A 26,150-nucleotide genomic window follows, 5' to 3' on the forward strand; every position below is an offset into this window, starting at 1 on the left:
TTTTCCAACGCAGATGTCGCATGAGAGCTATTACAACCAACGACGTCGCATGAGAGACAATTCACACCAACGACGTCGCATGGGAGCTATTTGCCCCCTGCTGCTGGTGCCGCTTGCTCCCCTTCGCCAGTGCGCGGAAGCCGCAACCCCTGCCTGCCTGCCTGCTCGCTCGCCGTCGATGGGGCTGCGTGCCTATCGTCGCCGGAACTCTCCTCTCGCACAACCCAACCACCACGGCACCTCTCCCGCGACCACCCCGGCGCGCTCCCTCACCCGTTCTTCTTTCTCCCCTCGTTCTGCCTCTCGTCCCACGATGAACGCATCCAGGAAGGGTTTCCACCGCGGGCACCTTACCGGCCGGACACTGCCGTCCGCTGTCAAAGTCTAACCAGCTGCAACCGCCGGCTCTGACCACGCCGCCTCCCCGTCACAATGTCGCCTCCATCCCCTGGTCGGCTGCAGCGGCATCCCGTCACAACGCGGGCGCCGCCTCCCCTGACCAGCCGCACCCTACCAAGACCGCACCGCCGTCCAGTTCCAGTTGTGTCCCAGCCGCCGGCCTTCCCCGAGCAGCCGCATCCACCTGCGGTGGTTTCCTCCTACCCACAATTTTTTCTCTGTTCGTGTGCTGCTCTCTGAAGATGTTGTGCGGTTGCTGTTGATTCTTCTTTAAGAAGTGAGTTGCTTCCCTAAAAAATACTCATGTCTCCAGCAGATGAAGTCATTTGTAGCTAAGTTTTTACAAGAACCGAGCTACAATAGGCAACCACAAACCACAGGGAAGGGATGTTTCAAGAAAATAAACTGATTGTAGCCGCCCAAGCCCAACTGAGATTTGTTATTTCCTTTTTCCAAATTCCTGGGGAATAGCACGACTGTAAACTTCAGAGATACAGTACATACTAAATTAGGAGCTGTTTCTCACATAGCTAATACGCCGCAGATTTAGTGAATTTAGACAGTTCAATGCAACAGTCTAAAATTATTGACTTCATACCTATTCTTAAATTTTTGATCTTGGCTTCCTTTTGAGGAAAATATTTTAGCAGCGTCTTATTTCTCACAGAGCTCTCTCCTGGATGTGCTGCATTCTACTCCGACACACAGGCACTCAACTTGTTGCATAGCTCAAAGTTTGGTTTCTTCACGGTACGTGCTAGTAGAAAGGTAGTACTAGTAGTGAACTAAAACATCTTATACTATTAGTTAGGGAGTAGTAGATTCTTGCTACGGGCCTCTTCAGATATCATGGCAAAGCGACCGAACAGACCTCACACGCAACAAACAAGGGAGCCAATGTGCACTCGTACAACCTCACATACTCAAATTCTTTTCCCTCTCTATGGAAACTCACTTGCACTTGGCATAGTAGAAGCCAAAAGGGAAATGCATGAAACCAACGGCAGGCAAATAAAACAGAGAGGAAAATATATTTTTCGTCTCTCAACTTTTAGCCAAGTCTAGATTGGGTCCCTTAACTTTAAAACCGGACAACTTGCATTCTTGAAACGGACAAGTTTCGTCCCTCGATCCAACCAAAGCTGTTTTTGCGCTGACTCGGGACTGGTTCTAGTCCATGTATCAATCTATTTCTCCCATTTGATTTATCTCGAATGTAGGCATTCTATCAAGCACTTGGCGTGCAATGTCTGGAGCTGCTGTGATGGTGAGCTGTTGGAGGAACAGGGCCACGAGCGAGTCGATGCTGCCGTCCATGGCCACGTTGACCAGTGACGGCATCACCGCCGTACCAGATTCATCGCCGGAGGACTTCATGGGGAAGACCACGGAGCAGGCACATTCGAGGAGCGAGAGGTATCGAGCAGCGGCGGCGGTCAAACGCGTCCTCGCGGCGCTCGCTCGTACTGAAGCCAGAGGACGAGGCGACGCAGCGGTGCAGGTCGAAGCGCGTTGAAACCCGCACCATGCTCGTCTGGGGCTCTAGGCTGAGCATGCTCAATCAACAAGTTCCTCTGCCTACGTCTACGCGCGCTCCTGGAGCGGGGGACAATGCCTGGAGTGGTGTAGGCTCGGGTGGACGTAGGGGCACCAATATTCAATAGCGCCGTCGTTTTTTTCTTTTGAAATGGAACACCACGATTCCATACCTCATACAGGTCCAGCCAGAGCGCTGGCCTGACGAACACTTACATCGTTGGGGAGGTCCTCAGACCAAAACTCCCGGGACACAGGTCGACTGGCACCAAAGGCCGCTAGTGCATGAGCTTAGCTTATTACAGGCCCTTGGGGCAAACGCAAAGGAAACATGATTAAAGTTCAGACAGGCAAAACTACGTATTTCTCTGAACAAAATCCCTTCAGGTGCCATATCCGCTTCGGTACCCTGTAGTGCTTTCACCAAAACTTGAGAGTCCAGTTCAACTTGGAGATTTGTCATTCCCCAGTTCGCTGCTGCCTCCAGACCTGCTGCACATGCTTCTGCTTCCGCTTGTATTGCCGAGGCAACATTCCGCAGCGAACCCGCACCAGAACCTCTCACATCGCCGTTGTGGTCTCTGACTGCAAATCCCCAGCCACCCGTTCCAAGCACTTCAGAGTATGCCCCGTCACAGTTAAGCTTCAGGCTACCCTCCCTTGGTTTCTTCCACTCTTGCACCGGTTGCAGCCTCTGTTCAGTACTGGGGGGTGCCAGCGAATCAGTTGCCCAATGACTAATCTCAGCCGGCAGGCTATTCAAATGCACAGCTGTTTCTCCCGCATTTACTTTGTTCCTCCAGGTCCACCATCTCCACAGCAGGCAAATAGCGAGTAATTTTTTGTTCTCTGGCAGTCTGAGAATTTCTTGCACTACAGCACTAGCATCTGTGCATGTGCACAGCCTCTCCCTAACATCTTCAAGCTGCAGTGTCCGCCATATCTTCTTGACAAGCTTGCACTTCGGGAATAAGTGTGCACCGTCCTCGTCCAGGCGTTTGCAGCAGACACACACGGTATCACACTCGATCCCTCTTCGTTTGATGTTCAACTTCAGAGGAAGGCTGTTGTGGGCGAGGCGCCAAAAGAAATGCTGAATCTTTGGCTGACAGGGCAGAGTCCATATTTCCTTCCACTCCCACCCAGCTGTCTGTAGCGTAGATGAGCCCGGCAGTCCCGCATCTCTCTCCTTAACATACAGTTTGTACGCTGATTTAACCGAGAACTGGCCCTTGCTGTCATCAAACCACGCATAGAAGTCCTCATACTCTTCTCGGACAGGTGTAGCCAGAATAATTTTTGCTTCATCTGGTGAAAAAATGTCCCTAACAAGTCTCTCATCCCATTGCTGTGTATCCGGATCAACTAGTTCACAGACCCTTGTTAGCAGGCACCCTCCTCTAGGTGTCATTGGGGTTCTCACCCCCTGCTTGTTTAGCCATGGATCAGACCAGATCTTAATCGTAGTGCCATCTCCCACTCGACAAATGAGCCCTTCCTTCATCAGTGCCACTCCCTTCAGTATGCTCCGCCATGTGTACGAGATCCCCGGATGCGCTTGTGCTTCTAGGATCGACGTGCGCGGGAAGTATCTCGCCTTCAAGACCCGGGCGCACAAATATTCAGGCGTGGTCAGCATGCGCCATGCCTGCCGTGCTAGCATGGCCATATTAAAGCCGTAGATGTCGCGGAACCCCATCCCTCCGTCCTTCTTCGGCCTTGTCAGAAGCTCCCAGCTTAGCCAATGCATCACACTATTTTTGCCCACCAGAACCTACAGATCATCATTCCAATCTCCTCACAAAGCGTCTTAGTAAGATCAAAACAAGACATAGCAAAGGTTGGGATGGTCTGCGCACACGCCTTGATTAGTACATCTTTCCCCATCTTGGATAGCAATCTCTCTTGCCAACCCTGAATTTTCTGCCAAATACGATCCTTCAGATATTCAAAAACGTGTTTCCTTGCTTGGCCTACATACACTAGGAGGCCTAGATACCTCTCCGTTTTTGCCTCAGCTCTAATATGCAAAGCCTCCAGAACCTCATGCCTTTGCACTTGGCTAGTGTTCTTGCTGAACATGACAGAGGACTTGTCATAATTCACAACTTGGCCCGAGCATACCTCATATAGTGTTAACATATTCTGCAGTGACGTAGCACTCTCTCGTGAAGCTTTAATGAGCACTAGTGAGTCATCTGCAAACAGTAAGTGGTTAAAGCTCGGGGCCGCGTTGCAAATACGAATCCCCTTCAAGCTGCCATCCGCCTCCGCTTTATTTAACAGTGATGAAAACCCTTCCGCACAAATGAGAAACAAGTACGGGGAGAGGGGATCACCTTGCCTCAGGCCTCTTTGCGGCAGTATCACATCCGTGTATTCGCCATTAACATTCACTCTGTATGATACTGTGGTAACACAAAGCATGACCCGGTCGATCCAAACCTCACTGAATCCCATTTTCCTCATCATCTTCTCCAAGAAGTGCCACTCCACTCGGTCATATGCCTTGCTCATATCAAGCTTCACCGCTGCATAACCCTCTTTACCTTCTCTTTTGTTCTGCATATAGTGCGTACACTCGTAGGCTAGAAGGATATTATCCGTTATTAACCGACCCGGTACAAACGCACTCTGATTAGGGTATATAATCTCTGGGAGGATTTGTTTCAATCGGTTGGCCAGCACCTTGGAAACTGTCTTGTAGACGACATTACAGAGGCTGATTGGACGAAGATCCTTCATGCTCTCTGGACTCTTGACTTTGGGGATAAGCACCACACACGTCCCGTTCCATCCCTCCGGCATTGGGCCACCATTCAAGACATTCAACACCTCAGCAACAATATTATCGCCCACAACATCCCAACATTTCTTGTAGAAGACCGAGGGCATCCCATCCGGCCCGGGAGCTTTCAAGTCTCCTATACTTTGCAATGCCTCAAACACTTCCTGTCGTGTGAATTCTTTCAGCAGTAGTTCATTCATGTTGGGGTAACTCGCGAGTCTACGGAGGCCAGCAACTCATCCTGTCGTGTACCTGCACGGGAAGTAAAAAGGTTACGGAAGTAATTAGTGGCTACTTCCTTCATCTCCTCCACTTTGTCTACTACACTCCCATCTTCCTTCCTCAACCTCCTAATCCTATTCCTTTTCCTTCTTTCTGTGGCTGCTGCATGAAAGAACTTTGTGTTGCGATCCCCTCCCTTCATCCAGTTGACATGAGCTCTTTGCTTCCAGTATGTTTCTAATTGTTCCTCAAGCCGGGACAGCTTGAATCGAAGGATGTGCTCACGGTTAACTTGCTCCTGCCCCACACTCTTCCTCCTTACTGCCTCCAACTCCTTCTTCACCCGATGAATTCTCTTCTCTAGGTCACCTAAGATATTCTTATTCCAGTCAACTAACTCCTTCAAAACCCCCTTCACCGCCCCAGAAACATTCTTCCCCTCCTCCTGCGTCTCCTTCTCCCAGCAGCTCTTCACTATGTCTCTGCACCCCTCTTCCTCCAGCCACCCCGCCTCAAAACGAGGGGAAAGGTTGTTGTTCAGACATCGCCTAATAGTAGCTGCACCATCTGTATCAATTATCACAGGCCTATGATCTGAATGACGTGGATCACCATTAGTCACACGGTAGGCCGTGAATCTGTTACACCATGCTTGGGTCGCCACGGCTCTATCCAGCCTCTCCCGAATATAGTTGGCTGCTGTATGGTTGTTATTTCGCCATGTGAACGTATCGCCAACAAAACCCAGATCACCGAGACCACAACTTTCCAGCGCACTCTTGAAGCGGTCCATGCAGTCCATGCACGCTTGGCTTCTCGGCACCCCCCTCTTTCTCCCAGCCATGCAGAACTTCATTGAAGTCTCCCGCGCACAACCACGGTTTATCATTCTGGTGCTTTAGGGTCCTCAAGAGCTTCCATGTTTTGTCTTTCTCATCCATTTTCGGTTCGCCATATATGCCTGTAAATCTCCATGTGAAACCATCAGCCTTCGTGATTTCCGAATCTATATGATACTTTGACATGAACCCCACAATCTTCAGATTAACTTCCTTCTTCCAGAACATTGCAAGCCCCCCACTTTGCCCATCACAGTTCTTCACCATCATGCAGGTCATGTTCATCTTCCATCGTAGCCATTCCAGCCTACGCTGCTCCATCTTTGTTTCAGACAAAAATAGAACGTCGGGGTCCTCCTTCTTCAGGAGCTCCAGAAGACCACGAATCGCCGGGCCGTTCCCCAATCCCCGGCAATTCCAAGTTATGAGTCTCATTTGGACTCATAGGGCTGTTCCGACAGCCCCGCATCACTGTTTTTGGCTTGCTGCTGCTGCATTTCTCCCTCCCCCTCAGTACGACTTCTCTTCTGAACCCCACAATCATCTACTTCCATGTCCTCCGCCCCCCTTTTCTTTTCCAGGACTACCACAGTTCCACTTGGCTTCCTGCCCTCCCTGTGCTTCTTCTTGTACCTCCCCTCTCTCCCTTTTGTCGGGTCAGCTTCACTTTCTTTCTTTTCCCTCCCCTGGACCTTATCCTCCATCACCAGTGCATGAGTAGTACCTGCCTTCCCGGCACCCACTACTGCTGATCCTCCTTCCTCCACTACCTTGCTCTTCTCATTCCCATACTCCCCACTACCTTCTCCCTCCCCCTTCTTTTCCGTACTAGGGGTAGTTTGCTGATCATTTCCCATCACCTCTCCCTTCCCAGATGAGAACAAGTGTTTCTTAGCTCCTCCGGAGATCTTACTCAACTCCTTTCCCTCTGTCATCTTCAGCTTGAGTGGGCCTGTGACCTCCCCCTCATCCACTTTCTTGTTTACATCATCCCCGTCGTCTGACCTCTGCCCCTGTTTCCTCCATGACGGGCCATCACTACCCGACTTGCTGCCCGCACTAGGCCACCCGTACCTTCTTCTAGCTCCTCCACTTCTAAACTCCCCTCCACCCCTGCGCCTCTCGTCATAACTATTGTTGCCCTCTGGGATGTACCTCAGTCATCTTCCATACTCCGCTACCTCCCCCTTTTTCAACTTCCTTTTGCACTCCCTGTCCGTATGTCCCAATCTTCCACATGTGTAGCATAGGTCCGGCAGGAACTTGTACTGGAAATTGCACCAGTTCTTCTTCTCGCCCTCCTTATTCTTGCCCACTCCTTTCACAATGGTATCTCCATCTTCATCTTCTTCGTCATCCAAAAACATCCCTCTCATAAGAGGCTCCTCCACCCTGATCTTCACCTTCACACGTAAGCATTGCCCAACGGCCGTACCATCATCCCCGGTATCCACCTCCATCAGATCGCCAATCCGCTCTCCCATCTCTTCGGCTAGTTCCTTACTCATAATCCCGAGTGGCACATTGTAGATCCGAACCCATACTGGAACCTTTTCAAATTTGTAATCATCCAAGGTTTTTGTCGGGTCGAAATCCTCGATCACCAGCAGCTCCTTACCGAACGTCCATGGCCCCCCCTCCACCGCCTTCCTCTTCCCCGCCTCCTGCTGGAACACTAATAGGAACCTGTTTCCACCCATATCCTTCACCTCCAGTTTGCCCATGGGACACCATGCCCGTCCCAAAGCCACCTCCATACCTGCAGCATATCCTGGTTTCTCTGACAGTAGTTTCCCCATTGCCTTTGCCGCTGCACCCTCCGTCTGTTTCTGCATTGCCTTCCTCCACCCGATCTTCACTCCCTTCTTTTCTGCCTCCGACAGATTCATCTGCCTCAACTTCCCTTCGACTCCCTCCATTCCCCCGCCTCCCTCCCTCCGGCGTCACGAGCACAAGAACCTGGACCGATCTAGGTTTGGGTGTTTTACGACCGGGTGCCCTAGAACACCCGGAAGGCCTATCGGTGGATGGGTTGTGGTTGAGGGAACTGGTGGCCTGTGAATTCAGTGGATCCCTACCCCTGCGCGGTTGCAGGCCAAGGGGAGGGGAGTCGCGACGATCAGAGTCGTGGTGGCGGAACCCTACCGACGGCTGGTTGGGGAAGGAAGAGAGGCGAATCGCCTCGCGATCGCCAGACCAAAACCCTAACCGTCACACAGGGGACGGACCCACATTAGAAAAAACACCAATAGCGCCGTCGTTGGCAGCGACAGAAGCAAACGGTGAGCACGAGGACGGCAAGAAGAACCTATGCGCGGAGGCCGGGCAGGAGGGTGCGCGGCGATAGCCAGGTGGTGGTGGCCTAGCGCACGACCCGGACCTGTCTGTACACTACACACACGCATGCAGCTAGAGTATGTATCATGCCCACGGGCCACGGCATGCACATGCACAAGGAAAATAAACATGCAGCTAAACTAGATAAGCTAATTACCCTGCTATATGTTGGGGCCACGGCATTGGGGCCGCCCCTCCCAATGCTCCACCTTGTACAGGTGCTAAGCCTTCCACGTAGGCAAAAGATCTGATGTGGCAAGTTATTTAAGAGGAGAGAGATGAGTGTGGTGACCCCAAGAAGAAACAATGCTAAGCGCGTGAACCTAGGCAAAACATTTAAAGGAAGGAAGCCCACCAATACATGAAGAGCTTAGTTGCTAAATCATTAAATGAAGCAAGCGTAGCAACCATAAGCTAAGCACCTATGCATTGGGGAGTATAGTTGCTAAACTATTTAATGTGCTTAGCACCTCATCTAAGCACTCATGCATTGGCAGCAGCCTTAATGATTTAGCACCTAAACTCTTTCATCCATTGGTCAAACTTCCTTCATTTGAATGGTTTGTCTAGGTTCATGTGCTTGGCATTGATTCTTCCTGGGATCACCAAAGTGCTCTCTCTCTCTCCTCCTTAATTACTGCGCCATGTCATTTTTTTGCTTATCTGGCATGCTTAGCACCTGTCCACCTGGAGCACTGGGAAGGGCCTAAGGAGCGTGGAGACAGTTCAGGAGGAGCAGCTGGACATGGAGTTGGGTATGCAGCTTCTTTATTGGTCTTGGTTGCCTTTTTATCCTTAGGTCTTCATATTCATATTGGAGAACAAATTTGTCATGCAATCAACAAAATGCTCGGATTATATTTTATAAAGACTAGCAAATTTCGGTATGATGAAACAAAGAAAGTATCAAGTGTTACTGGCCATTAGGTGCTACCGTGATATGGACTCCTGGGCTGTTGGATCTCAGATCAGATGGTTCCCGAGAGCTCTTAAATATTTTACAAAAATGTCATCCTAAAGTCTGAAAATTGTGCGCAGGTACAATAGCTTCTCAGATGTCGTTGAATCAGAGATCCAACGACTCCCGGATGCCCGTATCACGGTAGCACCTAATGGCTGGTAGCACCTGATATTTTCCCGGATGAAACATTCTGAATTGTATCCAAAAGATTTATAGAGCGAAGTTGTCACAAGAGAAGGCAGCCACATTTGAAGTTTTTATAATAGATACATTTGCTTTCATCAGTTCACTGGCATAGATGAAGGTTTAGGGTTGTTATCGACAACGTAGTTCTGTTGTAACATTGCCTCGTCACAACCTTTTAACAAATAATTTAAGAGGCTTTGGTGCATCACCACCGGTTTCGGTTGGTCTGATGGCCAGTCTCATTGTTTGTCAGCCAAAAGGTTAAGATGACCTTGGGGTGCTCAACACCGACAAATTTGCATGGGCCTTTGAGATTGTGTTGGCTATGGTATGAAAGAGCCAAATAAATTATGGGTGGGTATGGGAAACCCATGCGATGAGGACTTAAATTTCTTCTATGCCTCCAGCACCATCACCATGCGTAATGGGGAGAAGATCCCCCATGGCTCCTCGGTCGCAAGCCTATTGAGATTGCACCCCTCATCTTTGAGGTATCCTCAAGGAAAAGTTGGAAGTTGGGGGAGGCTCTAAAGGAAAACGCTTGGATTTTCAAGATCAACCCCTCTATCGTGGTCTCCATTGAACACATTCGACAATTTTACACCCTATGGATGCTTGTGCATGATTTCCAACTAGATGAGCAAACCCAGGATGACATCATTTGGAAGCACACGTCCAATGGACACTACTCGACAACCTCCGCTTACAAGGCACGGTTCTTGGGCATGATTCTCTCCCACATTGAGCAAATGGTTTGCAAAGCTTAGGCGCCACCAAGGGTCAAGTTTGTTGCTTGGTTGGCGATTCAAGATAGAATGCGGACCGCGGGATAGGTTGGCCAAGCATGGGTGGCCAAATTATGGGTTGTTTCCCCTTTGCAAGCAAGAACAAGAGTCCGAGACACATCTCTTCTTCAAGTGTCATCACACACTTATGCTATGGAACTTGGTCATCGAGAAGCTTCACCTAGAGCATATGGATACTTCATTTTGGCATTTGGAGGAGACCGTTGAGGATTGGTGGGCTAATAGGACCGGCACGAACACTCGCAATAGGAAGGCAATGGCATCCCTCACCAGGTTGGTCATTTGGACCATTTAAAATGAAAGAAATGCTCGAGTCGCCACAAAAGCAACACGCCGCCAATCTTGCTCAACATCATCATGAACAACACAAAGCTCTGGATCAACTCGGGAGGCAAGAAGCTAGCAACGATTATATTGTGAGAGTAATCATTCATGTGTTGTTTGAGGGTCATTTGTAAAACTCTGTTCTCTCCATAATTAATAGACAGGGCAAATCTTATGCCTCCGTTTCGAAAAGAAAAAAATATTCGTGATCAATGTTAACGTTTTTCTCTTCATTGGAAAACCAGTTTCTTGCACAAAGGAACCTGAGATCCTTTTTACGAGATCTTTTAACAAAGTAAGCTGTGTCTGGAAACCGAAGTTTTTACAGTTTTCAGCTTGGTTTCCTGACCTTTTATCTTGTACTAGATGAAACTGCAGCCTTTGAAGAAGAAAAGTAGTGCACCCGCAAAAAAAAAGAGTGGTAATACATTTTTTTTCTTTAGCACAAAGAACAAAACAGAGGATCTACATGCTTCATCAATGTTTGACTGCACAATAACAGAAGCAGATCATGAAATCTAGTGGATCTTCCAACAGGAAGTTGCCCTTATGCAAAAACAATGATGTCAAGGGCTCGGACTGTTCCTTTGAATTGCGTGATCTATTAACAGGAACATAATAGCAACTGAACATACAAGAATGTATATGTGCACCCCCTGCCTTTGGCTACCATACAGAAGCTCATAAAGGAAGTCCTTAGCAAGAGATCAAAGTCTGATAGCATGACGTGACCATTATCACATACTCGATATTCTCTGGCTTATTATGGTATATGACTCCCAGCATGTGAAGATATTCAAGCGCAAGGAGAACTTCTGCAACATAAAACATGCAAACCAATGATTTTGCAAGTACAGAACAGATGGCGACACACAAAAGCAAAAGAGAAATATCAAAACATAGAAAAATATATAAAGACTACTGAGTACTCATCCGGAGAGAGGCACACTAAAAGATAAGAAGTATGTACAATCACAGATGAAGTGATAATATATCAGTCTTGTTAGAACGTCTAGCTACGCTAAGAATAAGAGATGTAGCACATGAGTAGATAACATGTCGCGTAGGGATCTAACGCATGATATGATCCATAGAAACCGAGAAAAAAATTCAAAGTCGGCCACGTAAGATTGACAAAAACAACAAACTAGAAAAAGGTACAAGTACATTTCTTTTAAGGTTATTCAGGTACGCATATGAAAACTAAAACTGCTTGTATTGCCTCATTGCACATATGGAACACTTGATAATGATTCCACACAGATCCAAGTTTACCTATTTATGCAGTAGAACAGCAACATGTGTTTACAAGTTTATAAGTTTAGCATGCATAGTAACAAGGTAGAAATTTGGAACATCAAGGACTACTTTTGGAAACTTGGCCAACGTAAGGCAGTGAACTGACAGCGCAGTTGAACTTGTAATCACTAGACAAGTTTAGATTAGCAAATTGATTGATTGGAGTAGTAGATGGCTTTGGAAAGCTTCTACCAGGCTGTCTATGACGAAGAACGTGCAAATTACCACCTGGACAATACTCCCTGCTCTCTGAAGCTTTACAGGTGCCTGCTAGGCAAAGTGTGGTTCCGGCCGCTGTTGACCCAATCCAGGGAAACAAGCTGACTGTGCTTCAAGTTCTAAAGGTATTTTTTGCATGCATTCAGTGTCTGTTTGTTTTTTACAAAAAATCATTTATCATCTCATCCTCTCTATACTGGACAATTGTTCTTTTATAGAAAAAAAATCTGTATGTAATCCTAAACCAGTATCCTTTGCTTTCTCAAGGTTTTGGCTTTACACTGACCTGGTTTGTAGATAAGCTAATTACCCTGCTATATGTTGCATAATCTTCCTGCAATTGTTATGACCTTCTATCCTGCTAGCACTGCAGCTCTACTAATTAACACATTAGCACTGGTAGGATGCAGATAGTGTGATGCAGCAGCTGCTCTGGGGACATACCATGAATCCATGGAAGTTCTCCAATGTGATCCAGTGAAGTCGGCCAAGGGACGGAGAGCTGTTCATGGCACCCACATCACAAGAAAACGAAGTTACTGAGTAACGGTTAGTGCACCACGGCATACTACAAATTAACAGATTTGTTCCTCGGACTTTCTGAATCTGCACATTGTATAAAGTTTGAATTAAAGCATGTTGAACGGATGAGCTTTCATATACCTTGACAAATGATCATGTACAATAGTGAGAGGAAAAAATAACATCTATGGAGAGAATACTCGCTCTAGGAATAATTTAAAATTATTATCCTTGCAACAATAACATCATTAGCTGATTGATAAGCTTGTTTCTTCAATCTTTATATACAACTAACGTTTTTAATAGGACATAACAGATCACTATGCGTCTCAGATACTACTCAAACAACATAGCAATTTGGGGCACAATAAACAAACTGATCCATTCTCCTCACTACATACCGCCAGAATAAGAAATACAGGCATGGAAGTTCTCCAATGTGATCCAGTGAAGTCGGCCAAGGGACGGAGAGCTGTTCATGGCACCCACATCACAAGAAAACGAAGTTACTGAGTAACGGTTAGTGCACCACGGCATACTACAAATTAACAGATTTGTTCCTCGGACTTTCTGAATCTGCACATTGTATAAAGTTTGAATTAAAGCATGTTGAACGGATGAGCTTTCATATACCTTGACAAATGATCATGTACAATAGTGAGAGGAAAAAATAACATCTATGGAGAGAATACTCGCTCTAGGAATAATTTAAAATTATTATCCTTGCAACAATAACATCATTAGCTGATTGATAAGCTTGTTTCTTCAATCTTTATATACAACTAACGTTTTTAATAGGACATAACAGATCACTATGCGTCTCAGATACTACTCAAACAACATAGCAATTTGGGGCACAATAAACAAACTGATCCATTCTCCTCACTACATACCGCCAGAATAAGAAATACAGGCAGCCTGCTCTTCATTTCATCTGTCTTGATGCCATCTTATCCAACTAAAGTTGCATTCAGTGGGGTTTTCAACAGAGGCATGAGGCTCTTGTTAAAAAAAATCTGGCAAGCTGTTTTTCTACACCAAGAGAAAATAATTAATGCCATATGCATTATATTAATGACTTATCCATGTGCACTAGGTATTGAACAATATATAGAGACAACCCACTCAGGTTAAATGCACAACGATTTTTGGTGTGGCCTTTGATATAGCTGCTTGTAACCTAACAGAATGTAAGGTACTAAAATATAGTCCTTAAAGTAACCAAAATTTTACTTGCCAGTTTTCTACATTACACAAAAGACCATGCCTCATGTGCATGTTTGTGGTCCATAACAAATGGATTTAGATCTATCATCGTCGCTGCTTTGTTCAGTATAAACAGTCAACAATTGAGAACATGGTACAGCTTAACGCTTTACTGTCGTAATAAGATTTTATTTAGTTACAGTTAGAATGCATCCATGCTTGGTACTTATATCAGTTTGGAGTTGAGGTTGCACCATCAATCTAGTTCAACTGTACCGATCATGGTCGTCTTCTGAAAAATAGGCATACATGTGGACTGGGCTAGTGTGTAATCCAGACCCGATATGGAGTACGTTCACAAGTCTTGGTTGCTGGACAGTTCCAACCAGAAACCGGCCAGGCAAGCAAGACTAGCTAAAAAATCTCTGAAAAACACAATGATTTCTGCTCTAGACAAGTGAGGTAAACTAATTATCTATGTTAAATAAGATCAAAGCCTCTGACTTACTAGTACTTAGTAAGAAGATTATAAAATCTATAGCACTCTATATTAGATGAACAACACATGGTTGCCAACTCCATATTCTTTCAGCCATGAAGAGCTCCTTGACACAGTCAATATTTATTAACCAAATAATCACTGACACAGTAACCTATATGAGAACAAGTACACATTATATTACATAGAGAGAATGTCTTGAGCCTATGAGTAGACATATACTGTCTTTCAATAGTCAACAAACAATCAGGAGCAGGGTTGAGTTGAAAAACAGCACACACTACGGTACCTGCAGGTCAGTATCCCAATGCACGTAGGAATTTTTCTACTACTGATATGGATGTGTTTCCAACTTGCTCAAATAGGTTACTACTTATCTTTGGACCTGAATATTATCGTGTACTTATATTTGAAAGACCAAAAGTTCAATCAAGAATTTGTGATCTGAACAATATTGACCAATATCCAGTTATATAAGGATCAGGTTTCAGAGAATCAGAGATCAACAAACTGCTGCTTGACCTCTCCATCGCACAAATGTAACTTACCCGCAAACTGACAGGCATCAATGCCACTGTTTGGAACAAAAGACTGCTCCCTATACTATCAGGTTATGTGATCCTTTTGCTTGCAAACTCAGTCTATGCTGCTTCAGATAGCCTGCAGGAACAGGATCTGAACCAAAGCTACAAGAGCATTTAGCCTTTTGCTTGCAAACTCAGTAGTGAGATGACGTATACATCATCTCACTATTGAGTTAAACACAGGCCTGCCCCTAATGGTGGAAATTCTCCATTTCACAGGCATTACAGTTACAGTTATAATTCCGTCCATGTTTATTCAATTACAAAGATTTCTGGGGTTTTTCCACAGTCCGAATTCCTGAAGTTGACACAAGCGCCACTCTAAGAGGTTACTGGATACCGCCACATGCTAGCTTTTTGAAGAAAAATATATGCACTAAACTACATGCCTTGGATGAAATAAGTTGAGTTAAACCCATGTTATCCATCGGACGTGTGATAAACTGCCAGTTCTGATTTAATATGGCTGTATGTGATTTCCAAATAATGCAGCAAATGAAGGAACCTAAGGGCAAAAAAAAATTCAAATCTTGCAATGGTACCTGAGACACAAAGAAGAGGTGAGACGCTCTCTTCATCATCTCTGGAGCTTTTATTGTTTCCACATAGTACTCCACTAATTACTCCCGGAAAGAAACACAGAAGTAAAGTGCCTGCGACAGAATCACGAAAGAATTTAGCCAATCCCATAGGGAATATATACAGACATAAATCTAGAAAACATATTTAGATTTTCCAACTGATCACCGTTTCTGCAGAAAGGCACGGACGCAGGGGAGGGGAGCCCGAGAGAATCCGGATCCGAAGTAGCTGGTGATGGCGCTAGGCCACCTCCTTCCGGGCCCCGACCACCGTGACGGCGCGGTGGCGGGAGATGCGCGCAGAGGTCCAATCGGGGAGAGAGAAATGAAAGAAGATGGGGCACGGCGCCGGGTCAGAGAGAGATAGGAGCCGGGGCGGCAGCTTGGTGGAATGGGAGAGGAGAAGGCGACGGGCGAGGAAAGCTCTGCGGGGATCGTGACCCATTTAGCACGATGTTTTCCAAATGTCGCTATGTAACCAGTGAACTTCAAAACGGAGTATCAGGCTATAACACTGCAGCGCTTTTTCAGCAAAGACTACAACTGGGACTAAATCAAAGAACAGAGTACAACATGACTACTTTAAGTTGTATATAAACTCTGCCCAGCTAAGAAATACAGTACAGTACCAAATAAAGTGGTACATGAGCAACTCGTTGCTCTTCTTCAGACCCAAGTGCTCCCAAAAAAACCTGCAATTCTGAACCGCGCACGCCAATTCCAACTCTGAGTAGCAGGCTATACGCCATCTGCAGCAACGACGACCAATAAGCCATTAGCATGAGAATCATATTTAGTCTGTATATACAACTGTTAGAGCCTCATCATGATTGCAGACATTCAGGGCGCGTGGTAAGCAAACACGACAACTCAAGAACAAGGAACCTATCTGTACCATCTTCTTGTGGTACTCCCTCCGTTCCAAAATAGATGACCCAACTTTATACTAAAGTTAGTACAAAGTTGGGTCATCTATTTTGGAACGGAGGGAGTATATAACAAGGAGCTTGAGCCCTCCAGGACAAGTGACACACAGAGCTGGCTGCTTCAAGGCATTGGCCTTGCTGGAGCAAGTTATTACATAATAATAATTATTTACAATCCAATCAGCTCTAGGCACCCAGTTGCATTCAAGAGATGACACAAGGATCAAATAGTGCGCTACCCATTAACAAGGAGAGCCTGAAGTAAGCATCAGGGATACATTCTCAAAATGAGTTTCTCAGCTGCATATTCATGTACAAAGGTTGGTGAATCATAGCTGAAAATTTCAGTGTGCAAGTGGAAAATCACCGGTATGCATTAACATCAAGCAGCATCAAGAACTGCACACCACATCCTCAAGTCAATTGACTATTCTAAACCCAAGAGAATGGACAATTACACATATCAGCCATCGGCCATTGCACAAGAACGCCAAGTCTTCTTTACATCCATCACCTTCAGTGGAGAAGTTCTGAAATCACCAACGCAAAAACAGCATCTTAGCAGACAGGTTAGCACATGAAGAACAGACATCTTCATTCCATCAGTAGGTCCATGACCTTTAGACCTGCACGCCTACGCTTCAACCACCTTGCCCACTCAACTTCATCAGGTGGCACCTCCCTGGTCTGAGCTTCTTTTCGCTCATCCGAAGATATCACCTTCTTGGCATCAGCTCCAGCAAGCTCAACCAAAGATCGCGATGTTGTCGGGACTGGCACCTTCGCTTGCAACTCCTTCACATCAGCTCCATCTGAAGGTGTCAAGACTGACACCTTCGCTTGCGTCTTCTTCACATCAGCTCTAGCAGTATCATCAGCTTCAGCATGAACTCCAGCAAGCTCCCTGGTCTGAGCTTCTTTTCGCTCATGTGAAGATATCACCTTCTTGGCATCAGCTCCAGCAAGCTCAACCAAAGATCGCGATGTTGTCGGGACTGGCACCTTCGCTTGCAACTCCTTCACATCAGCTCCATCTGAAGGTGTCAAGACTGACACCTTCGCTTGCGTCTTCACATCAGCTCTAGCAGTATCATCAGCTTCAGCACAAACATCTGCAGATGTGGAGGCCATAGGGATATCCAGTTTTGCTTGCAACTTCTTCACATCAGCTTCAGCACAAACATCTACAGGTGTGGAGGCCGCAGGGCTATCCAGTTTTGCTTTTATTTCTTTGATTGCACCTCGTGCATCATGTCTGGCCCTCATGATAATACGGATTACATCATCAAAGTCAAACTTTAGCACATGAACACAGCCGCCCACGCCCAGCAGCTTTTTCAGGCTGAAATGCCCATCAGGACCATTGAAGTAAGTTTACGTACCGCCCCCACGGTGTTGTGCAAATTAGCTCTAGCTTCAAGGAAGCTCTTTCTGCAATCGTAAAATTCCATGTCGAACTCGATGACAGCCAGAATCATCAAGAAAGCCAACTTGGACAACCTCCCCCAGTTATGCACAAGTTCCTCAAGCCTGCTAGTTACGTGCTGCGGTGTTGAGCTGTAAAAGTTACCAGTCGTGAACCTTAGTACTGCTGGAAACCTTTCAGACTCGCATACAGCAGTGATTGGAAGCTGCACAAGGGGCAAAAGATCAGGATCAAACTTCTTAGCCCTTTCTGGTGTGAGCTTCTTGACTTTCTCAACCATCTTCCTGAATACATTTGCTAGACTGCAATCTGCTCACTGTATTTAAAAAGAAGAATAATGAATATCATTATACAGCAGCTACCACTCAACAACTCGGGAGGGGGGTGGGGGGATAAAAAGGCAGTAGCTGGATGCTACATACAGCAGCTAACAAAAAAAATCTGGTATGGAGCTTAACTCAAAAATGCAGATGAGGAAGATGGGATCTAGCAGCACCTACTGGATGTAAACTAAGGAATTCATTACATACTAAGTGAGTTTGTGAAAGTAATTACTTACGAATTATGATAGGACTCAGGGGCTCCATAAACATCATTAAGCTTTCCAAATAACTTCTCCGGGAACTCCCTTTTAACACCACCAAGTCTGTAAAAATTGCCCGTAGTATACCTGTCTTCGTCCTTCTCAGGAGTTGCTCTAAACAATTGATAGTACAGATCATTATCACAAAAAATGCACTGCATAACAGAACGCTTAGAGCCTTGTTGGGTTGTCTCCATGAATTCAATCATGTTGAATGTCTCCTGCCAGATAAGTAAATCATTAGGATCTTCACATAGCACTTCCCAATGCAAAATGACTGTACAAAATAATGAGTGAGGGTCTCTATATTATCACACTTATGAACTACCCACTATGAAGGTAGTAACATAGACTAACATATGCATGTTACTACTCTAAGTTACTCACCACTATGACTAGTCTTATAGCTCTAGGGAAACATGTATAGATACGGAAACATCTAATCATTACAGCTCTAGGCAGAAAGATTGTATACATGCAATGACTGAAAAGTGTGAACTTACATCATCCCCCATTGGTGGGGTGGCCACGACTCCACCGCCAAAGTAATACGACCCACGTGTTCGGTGATGAAACATTCTATCCTTCAGAAGATTAATGTACTCCAAAATATCACAGTCGATGTCAAGCTCAAATCTGGGTAAGGTCTGTACAAAAAACAAGAAAGGCACGCATTTAAAACAAATTTCATGCAGGCAGAAATTAAAAATCCAATTGCTTAGGTATCAGCTCCAGAAACCTGTTACACTGAGTGAAACTGAAACAGAGCAGGTTATGGCCCTACATATTCACAGGAAAAATGAACTGGAAATCGAAAATTCATAGTGCTTTATGTTATTTGGGCTTCTATGTGATTCATGATGTCATGGATATCATATTTAAGGCCACGTGCCAATAAATGAACAGATAGACACTGCAAGGGGCCATGCAAGAATATGTGAGGCCTAAAAATTTATCAATATTATGGTTTTTGTTTCTATTACAGTACCATATTAGTAATCTGAAGGTTATTCATAAATAAGGAGTACAGTATATGTTAAAATCAAACAAAGAGAATTCATGTGGTAATGGGAAGCCATATTGCATGGTAATGGTCAATCCAATCTTGATGAAATTCAGAAAAGCCTATACAACTAAACAAATAGCATACAAGAATCTATAAAACTAACAAATCAATATTAAACTAGCAAGGTCATAAGCTATGAAACAAAGGGCATCAACTCACCGAAAGAGATGTCTGATCCTCTTTGGCAATCTTCAATCGCAGCCCTGCATCTTCTACTGAGAGCTCGAACTTGGTCGGCCTCTTCCCCTTAAATTTGTTCATCCTCTTCTGAACTTCCTTCTCAATCAAGGCATCTAGCATGTCTTCTCGCTCCTCCCGGGTTAGAGAAGAGGACGCACCGCCACCAGCGGACTTGTCCTTCTTCTTCTTCTTCCCGCCCCCCGTTGCTCCGGCCGCTGCTCTGCCCACCACCATTGCCCCGCGCCTCCCGCCCCCCGTTGCTCCGGCCGCTGCTCCGCCCACCACCATTTCCCCGCGCCTTTCTTTTCCTGAGAAACCCTAGACGTCCGTTGGCGCGGGGGCGGGGGCGGGGGCGGGGGCGGGGGCTGGGGTCGGAGAAGCGGAAGGGGGCGGTCGGCGGTCGGCGAAGGAGGCGGTGGGGAAGGGGACGAGGGCGGTCGGCGGTCGGGGAAGCGGGCGGTCGGCGAAGGGGAAGGGGACGAGGGCTGGGGAAGGCGGCGGAGGGAGGGCGATGTAGGTAGGGTTTTGCGCGCTGTTTTTTTTTTTTTTTTGAGGGGGTGTTACCAAACTTTATTCAACGGAAATTGATAGTGGCAAGTACATAAAAGCTGGGGGATCTAGAAGCCACAAATGGCGCCCCGATTCTAAGGTAACAGAAAACTTGGCAAAAGCGTGAGCCTCCCATATATGTTCTCTCTTTTCATGCATGATGTGGACCTCTTGAAAAGCAGTCATCATCTCTTTTATGTCTTGGATAATTGGACTGCATCTACCCAGGTACGAGCTTTCTAGATTGTTGACCACTGTTAAGCAATCTGTGGCTATATGAATATGATTCAAGTGTAAATCATGTGCTAAGCAAAGAGCTTCTCTGACAGCAATAGCTTCTAGAATCTCAGGTTGTGTCATGTCATGCATAATCAACGAAGACGCGCCTCCATAAACTCCAGACTGATCGCAACAGACCACTGCACAAGATCCCCTGTCTCCATGTCTTCCCACCGCAGCATCAACATTCATTTTCATACATCCGTTCAGAGGCGCTTTCCATGCTCCCTTAGCCTTGCGAGGCCCAGGATCTGAGGAGGTTGGCGCCCCCCTTGCTGATGCCTTTTGGGAATCAAAGACAGATCATTCAGATAACTTTGCACAAAACTGAATGTACTCAACGGCGACCGAAATTCCTGCTCGTGGATTGCTTTTCTTCGAGCCCACCAAATTGCCCATAGAGTAACTAGCACTATGACAACCTCATCTTCCTTCAGAGTATCTACTAGTTCCATTAGCCAAACCCGAGCATCATTTGATTTGATCCCAATCATATGTTCAACAAGCTCCTCATCTACTAGACACCAAACACATTTGGCCATGTTGCAATCAATCAGAGCATGCCGCCAATTATCCTCAGCATTATTGCAGATTTGGCAAGCACTCGAGTCTGCCATATTCCTTCTATTTCTGACAGATTCAGTAGGGATTGAGTTGTGCGCTAAACGCCATGCAAAATTTCTAACTTTGCTTGGGACATTAATTCTCCATAACTTTTTCCAATGATTCTGTGTTGTTAATGTATTGGACACAGAAGGCCTACCATCCAGCCAGTCCTCACGCCTCCGCTTTGTGTCAGCGAGCATCCTGTAAGCTGACCGCACTGTAAACATCCCGCTGCGTTCATAGTGCCACGCTGAGGAATCCTGAATGTTTCGCGAGCTCGGAGGAATATTAAGAATAATCTGAGCATCAGGAGCTTGAAAGTATTGCCTTACCTTTTCTCTATTCCACGACCGCGTGTGCTCATCAATATAATCTGAAACCCATTCAGGAGCATCAGGTGTTCTCGGATGGAGCGCTCGCAGCATGAAATCACGTGGAAGCCAACAGTCCTCCCATGCCCGGATCGATTGGCCATTGCCCACTCTCTTGATCAAACCCTGCTTCAGAACTGAGGTGCCGGCACATACCGCTCTCCAGACTTGTGAAGGATGGTTCCCCAGCTCTGCCTGCATAACTTCACAATCTGGATAATAGACGGCCTTTAGAATCCTCGCACTAAGAGAGGTAGGATCTTGGACTAGTCTCCATCCTTGCTTAGCTAGCATCGCTAAGTTAAACAATTCTGTATCTCTGAATCCCAACCCTCCCTGGTATTTGGGCATTGTGAGAACCTCCCATGACACCCAAGCCACTTTCCTTTCACCATTCTTACTTCCCCAAAAAAAATTCCGTAACATAGTATCGATTTGCTGGCATAAACCTCTTGGTAACATAAAACATGACATGGAGAAGGTGGGAACTGCCTGAGCTACTGATTTTATGAGTATTTCCTTCCCCGCGGAAGCCATGCACTTCTCAATCCAGCCCCTGACCTTGTTCCACAATCTGTCCTTTATATATTTAAAAGTCCCGTTTTTCGATTTCCCAACATCCGATGGCAGTCCCAAGTACCTTTCAGATAAAGATTCATTAGGCACATTCAGGACTCCCTTGATCAAAGCCCTCTTATCATTCGGACAGCCCTTGCTGAAGAAAATGCTAGATTTCCCGAGGTTAACTTTCTGCCCCGAAGCATCACAGTAGTTTTGAATAATGTTCATAATTGTATGGGCTCCCTCCTCATTCGCCTTGAACATCAAGAGACAGTCGTCAGCAAATAAAAGATGATTTACTGGTGGTGCAGTTGGGGCTACTGCCACTCCCCTAACATTGTCGTCCGTGCTATGAGCCTTTAACAGACAAGAGAGCCCTTCTGCTGCCAGAAGAAAAAGATAAGGTGATGTGGGGTCTCCCTGTCGAATGCCTCTTGTTGGATGAAAATCTTCAAGTTTTCTCCCATTCAGGAGTACTGAAAAGGACACAGTCGAAACACACTACATAATTTTTTCCACCCAAGATTGGTTAAAACCAAGTTTCAACATCACAGCTTCGAGATAGTTCCACTCTACACGGTCATAGGCCTTCATCATATCCACTTTCAGTGCACAATAAGCATTGTTCTTACTTCTCGTTCTTTTCATAAAATGAAGACATTCATATGCTGCTATAATGTTGTCAGTAATGAGTCTACCTGGCACAAGCGCAGACTGTTCTGGCGAAATTATCTCCGGTAAAATCCTCTTCAACCGATTAGCATAAACTTTATATATAATCTTAAAGATCACATTACATAAGCTTATGGGACGGAATTGAGTGAGGGAGGTTGGGTTGGATACCTTAGGGATCAAAACAATGAACGTCATGTTAATAACCTCCGGAGACTCTTCTCCATTCAGCACACGCAAAGCCATTTTGGTCACATCAACACCACACACTCCCCAATTTTTCTGGAAGAACTGAGCCGGAAAGCCGTCCGGACCCGGTGCTTTAGTGGGAAACATTTGAAAAAGTGCTTCTTTCACCTCATCAACAGTATAGGCTACATTCAGCATATTATTCATAGCTTCATCAACATGCAAAGGGATGTGCGAGAGGACTTCCTCCATCCCCACGGTGCCCTCTGTTTTATATAGATTCTTGTAAAAATTTGTCACCATGCATCCTACCTCGTTCTCATCATTACAAACAGTTCCATCATCCCTGGTTAGCTGCTCAATGCGGTTCTTTCTCCTCCTCATGTTCGCTTTTTGGTGGAAAAATTGTGTATTTCCATCACCTTCTGCTAACCATTGCACTCGGGACCTTTGCCTCCATAGTATTTCTTCTCGGTAATTTAACTCGGCTATTCGTTCTTGTATCTTCAGTTCCTCATGAGAAGGGCCCAGCCTCCCCGCTTCAGATCGCATCTCCCCCAGCCGGCGTTTGAGACTGCGCAGTTCACTTCTCACATTCCCAAATGTGTGCGAGCCCCATCCAGCAAGTGCAGATGCTAGCCTGTCAAGCTTCTCCTTCATACTAGCAACAGACTCGTTATGTGAATCATTTTTCCAGAAGTTATCTATCATGGGAAAGAAATCCTCATGCCGTTCCCACATGGTTTCAAACCTGAACGGGCGGTCCACCGCTATACGCCGACTAGCTGCATCTTGATCAGTACACAAAACAATAGGACTATGGTCTGATTTTGCAGCAACCAAATGTCTTACTGTAGCGAACGGGTGTAGCGTGCTCCAGCTGGCCGTGGCCAAGGCACAATCCAGCCTAACTCGGCAGTACTGTCCTCCCGCTACCTTCTTCTCAAAGGTCCAGGCGACCCCAATATAGCCCAAGTCATCAAGGCCGCACAAATCAATAGCCTCTCTAAAGCCAGTCATCTGCGACACATCCCTCTCGTTTGGCCCCATTTGTTCTTCTCTTCTGAGAACTTCATTAAAATCGCCGATGCACATCCATGGCAGTGTAGATTCCCCCTTAAACGTGCCATAGTATCCCATGTTTGTTGTCGCTAACTCCGGTTGGCCCCGCCATAGAAACAGGTCAGACGCCAATCCTCCTTCCCCTGCTCGGACACCCATGTGTCAATGTGATATCTTGAATAATTTTTAACACTCAATGTTACACCATTCCGCCAAAACACACCTAGCCCTCCACTTCTTCCCAAACTTCCTACTGAGAAACCACCATCAAAGCCTAGAACAGATGTTAGGCCTTCCACTCTCCTTTGTGTCAGCTGAGTTTCGACCAGACACACCACCGACGGCGCACACTCCCGGATTAGTTCCCGGAGTTCCCTGACTGTCGCGGGATCGCCTATCCCGCGGCAGTTCCAACATAAAATCCTCATTGAGTTCGGCGGTCCTCCTCAAGGGAGTCCGCCTCGGGTTGCATATCCTGATCATCTCCTTCCACTCCTCCGGCCTGTCTCCTCCTTTTGACGATGGGCACTTTCCCGGGCGTGCCTATACCTGGGCCTCCCTCTGAACCAGCAGCATTACTCTCTATCAGGAGCACTGTTCCAGAACCTTTGCCTGCCAAATTTGGGAGTTGTTGTCCACGCACATTAACCGTCCCATCATCTGAAACTAGGCGTTTCCTCGCTGTTCGGTTGTAATCCGGATCAACTTCTTGGTTCTGGTTCTAGGTGAACTCCCTCTCGTCACCGGCCATATTATTCCATACACCTCTTCCTCCCCCTACAACACTTCTACCAGCTCTACCATATCCTTCAGCTCGGCCACGGTCTTCCCTTCCTGCACCTCTCGCATTGCCTTCCATATATCCTCTATCCCTTGCACCCCTTCCAGCTCCTTGTCTGGTTCCATTTGGTACAAAATCCCATTTGAGCCATTCGCCCCATTCACATTTATCAAGATCATGTATGCCATCTCCGCACTCTTCCACTACATGCCCCATCAAACCACAAATGAAGCAAAAATCCGGCAGCTTTTCATAATATACTGGATACTTCTTTCTTTCCTTAATTGTTATCGGCACAAACCTTACCAATGGCTTGTTGAAATCCAAGTAGACTCTAGCTCTGAGATATTTAGATGGATTTATCATGCCTTCGGTAACAATCACTGTGATGGGCGGCTCCCCAACCTTTCTTGCGACTTTCTCAGCCAACTCCTTTCTTCTCATTAAACCTTCCGGTATCCCCTCTATTCTGGTCCACACCGGCACTTTGTCTAGTTTGTAATCATTAACATTACTGAAACCATCATACTCCTGGATAACAACAGCAGCATCACGGAATAACCGGGGCCGGCCTCCATGACCCTCTTCCAATCCCCCAAGCAGCGAAACTGAACTATAAACAGGTTTGGCCCCTTCGTCTTGAATGAGATCTGTTGCGCCGGCGACCACGCCGTTCTCATGTTGTTGAACAACGCTGAGTGGCTAAAATTACGCGTGGTATGAACCTTGAAGATCGCCAGCCACCGGACTTCCTTGATTAGGTCTTCTAGTTCCTCCGAAAAATCAAGATCTGTCTCTTCCTCCCCACGAAGATTTAGACCCTCAAAACGATCCTCAAGATTCGGCTCTGGTCCCCACTCATGGTCTTCCTTCTCCTCTTCTGGCATCGCTGCATGTCTGTAGCCGTCTCCAGAACGCCCCTCCTTCTCCTAGTTCAACCCTCCATTACTGCTCCCAACATCCGTCGTCTCCCCTCGCACACCCGTCTTCTCATCTCCCCTCTTTCCTCCCCCCCCCCCCCCCCGCCATCCACGAGGAGCGGCAAATCCGCCATGCCAAAAGCAGGCAGCCAAGGCCCTCGAAGTATTAGACTCGCGCCTGCCGAGAACCAACTCGTCTGGGCGCAAGGATATGGTGGACTCCGGCGAAGATCGCCGGAGGAAAAGGTAACCCTAGGTTCGCCCTAGGGGAAAGTTCTGGTGAGCAAAAGAAACTCTGCTCAGATAGGTTTTGCGCGCTGGTGGTGGTGTGGGTTTATATTCGGGCTGACTAACACGAGATAGCAGACTCCATTTCAAATTGGGCCGGCTTTATGAATCGACCCGTCGCCTGCGAGTAAATCGCGCACACCCTCCGCTTAGGTAACGGGCCTGAGACTGCTTAGCTTTCTGGTTTTTCAAACCCCGGTTTTTTCCTTTTCTTTCTTTCTGTGTTTTTTGTATGGTTATTACTAGGTTTTGTTCATTTTTATATATTTTTCTTCATTTATTGATCCTTTTCCATTTTCTATTTTTCATTTAAAACATATGAACATTTTAAAATTCGTGAAAAAATTAGATTGATGAAAAGAAATCGCAAACATTTTCAGATT

General features: G+C 46.3%; 2 protein-coding genes and 1 long non-coding RNA gene across 7 annotated transcripts; all 3 read right to left on the reverse strand.

Moving 5' to 3' along the window:
* Positions 1-1,581: 1,581 nt before the first annotated feature.
* Positions 1,582-5,747, reverse strand: LOC141041322 (uncharacterized). Its single transcript, XM_073507460.1, has 5 exons — positions 4,976-5,747; positions 4,624-4,859; positions 4,381-4,497; positions 2,344-3,709; positions 1,582-1,865 (listed from the first exon to the last, which is right to left on the reverse strand). Exons 1-5 carry the CDS (start codon positions 5,745-5,747, stop codon positions 1,582-1,584), a joined length of 2,775 nt encoding a protein of 924 aa, XP_073363561.1.
* Positions 5,748-10,816: 5,069 nt separating this feature from the next.
* On the reverse strand, positions 10,817-15,751 carry LOC109756985 (uncharacterized). 3 transcript variants are annotated; one of them, XR_012203417.1, is made up of 7 exons: positions 15,475-15,751; positions 15,270-15,380; positions 13,332-13,470; positions 12,840-12,910; positions 12,361-12,418; positions 12,203-12,283; positions 10,817-11,213 (listed from the first exon to the last, which is right to left on the reverse strand). It is a non-coding gene; the product is annotated as an uncharacterized lncRNA (long non-coding RNA). The 3 variants fall into 3 exon arrangements; XR_012203418.1 differs by having other exon boundaries at positions 12,203-12,291; XR_012203416.1 differs by lacking the exon at positions 12,203-12,283.
* Positions 15,752-16,446: 695 nt separating this feature from the next.
* On the reverse strand, positions 16,447-20,023 carry LOC109756984 (uncharacterized). 3 transcript variants are annotated; one of them, XM_020315814.4, is made up of 4 exons: positions 19,469-20,023; positions 18,747-18,890; positions 18,220-18,464; positions 16,447-17,976 (listed from the first exon to the last, which is right to left on the reverse strand). In XM_020315814.4, exons 1-4 carry the CDS (start codon positions 19,775-19,777, stop codon positions 17,958-17,960), a joined length of 717 nt encoding a protein of 238 aa, XP_020171403.2. In that variant the 5' UTR covers positions 19,778-20,023; the 3' UTR covers positions 16,447-17,957. The 3 variants fall into 3 exon arrangements, with proteins under 3 accessions (XP_020171403.2, XP_073365226.1, XP_045089305.2); XM_073509125.1 differs by having other exon boundaries at positions 18,331-18,464; positions 19,469-19,982; XM_045233370.2 differs by having other exon boundaries at positions 18,331-18,464; positions 19,469-19,863.
* Between the last annotated feature and the right edge of the window lie 6,127 nt (positions 20,024-26,150).

The sequence above is a fragment of the Aegilops tauschii genome, chromosome 2 (assembly GCF_002575655.3).
Source record: "Aegilops tauschii subsp. strangulata cultivar AL8/78 chromosome 2, Aet v6.0, whole genome shotgun sequence".
Lineage (NCBI taxonomy): Eukaryota > Viridiplantae > Streptophyta > Magnoliopsida > Poales > Poaceae > Aegilops > Aegilops tauschii.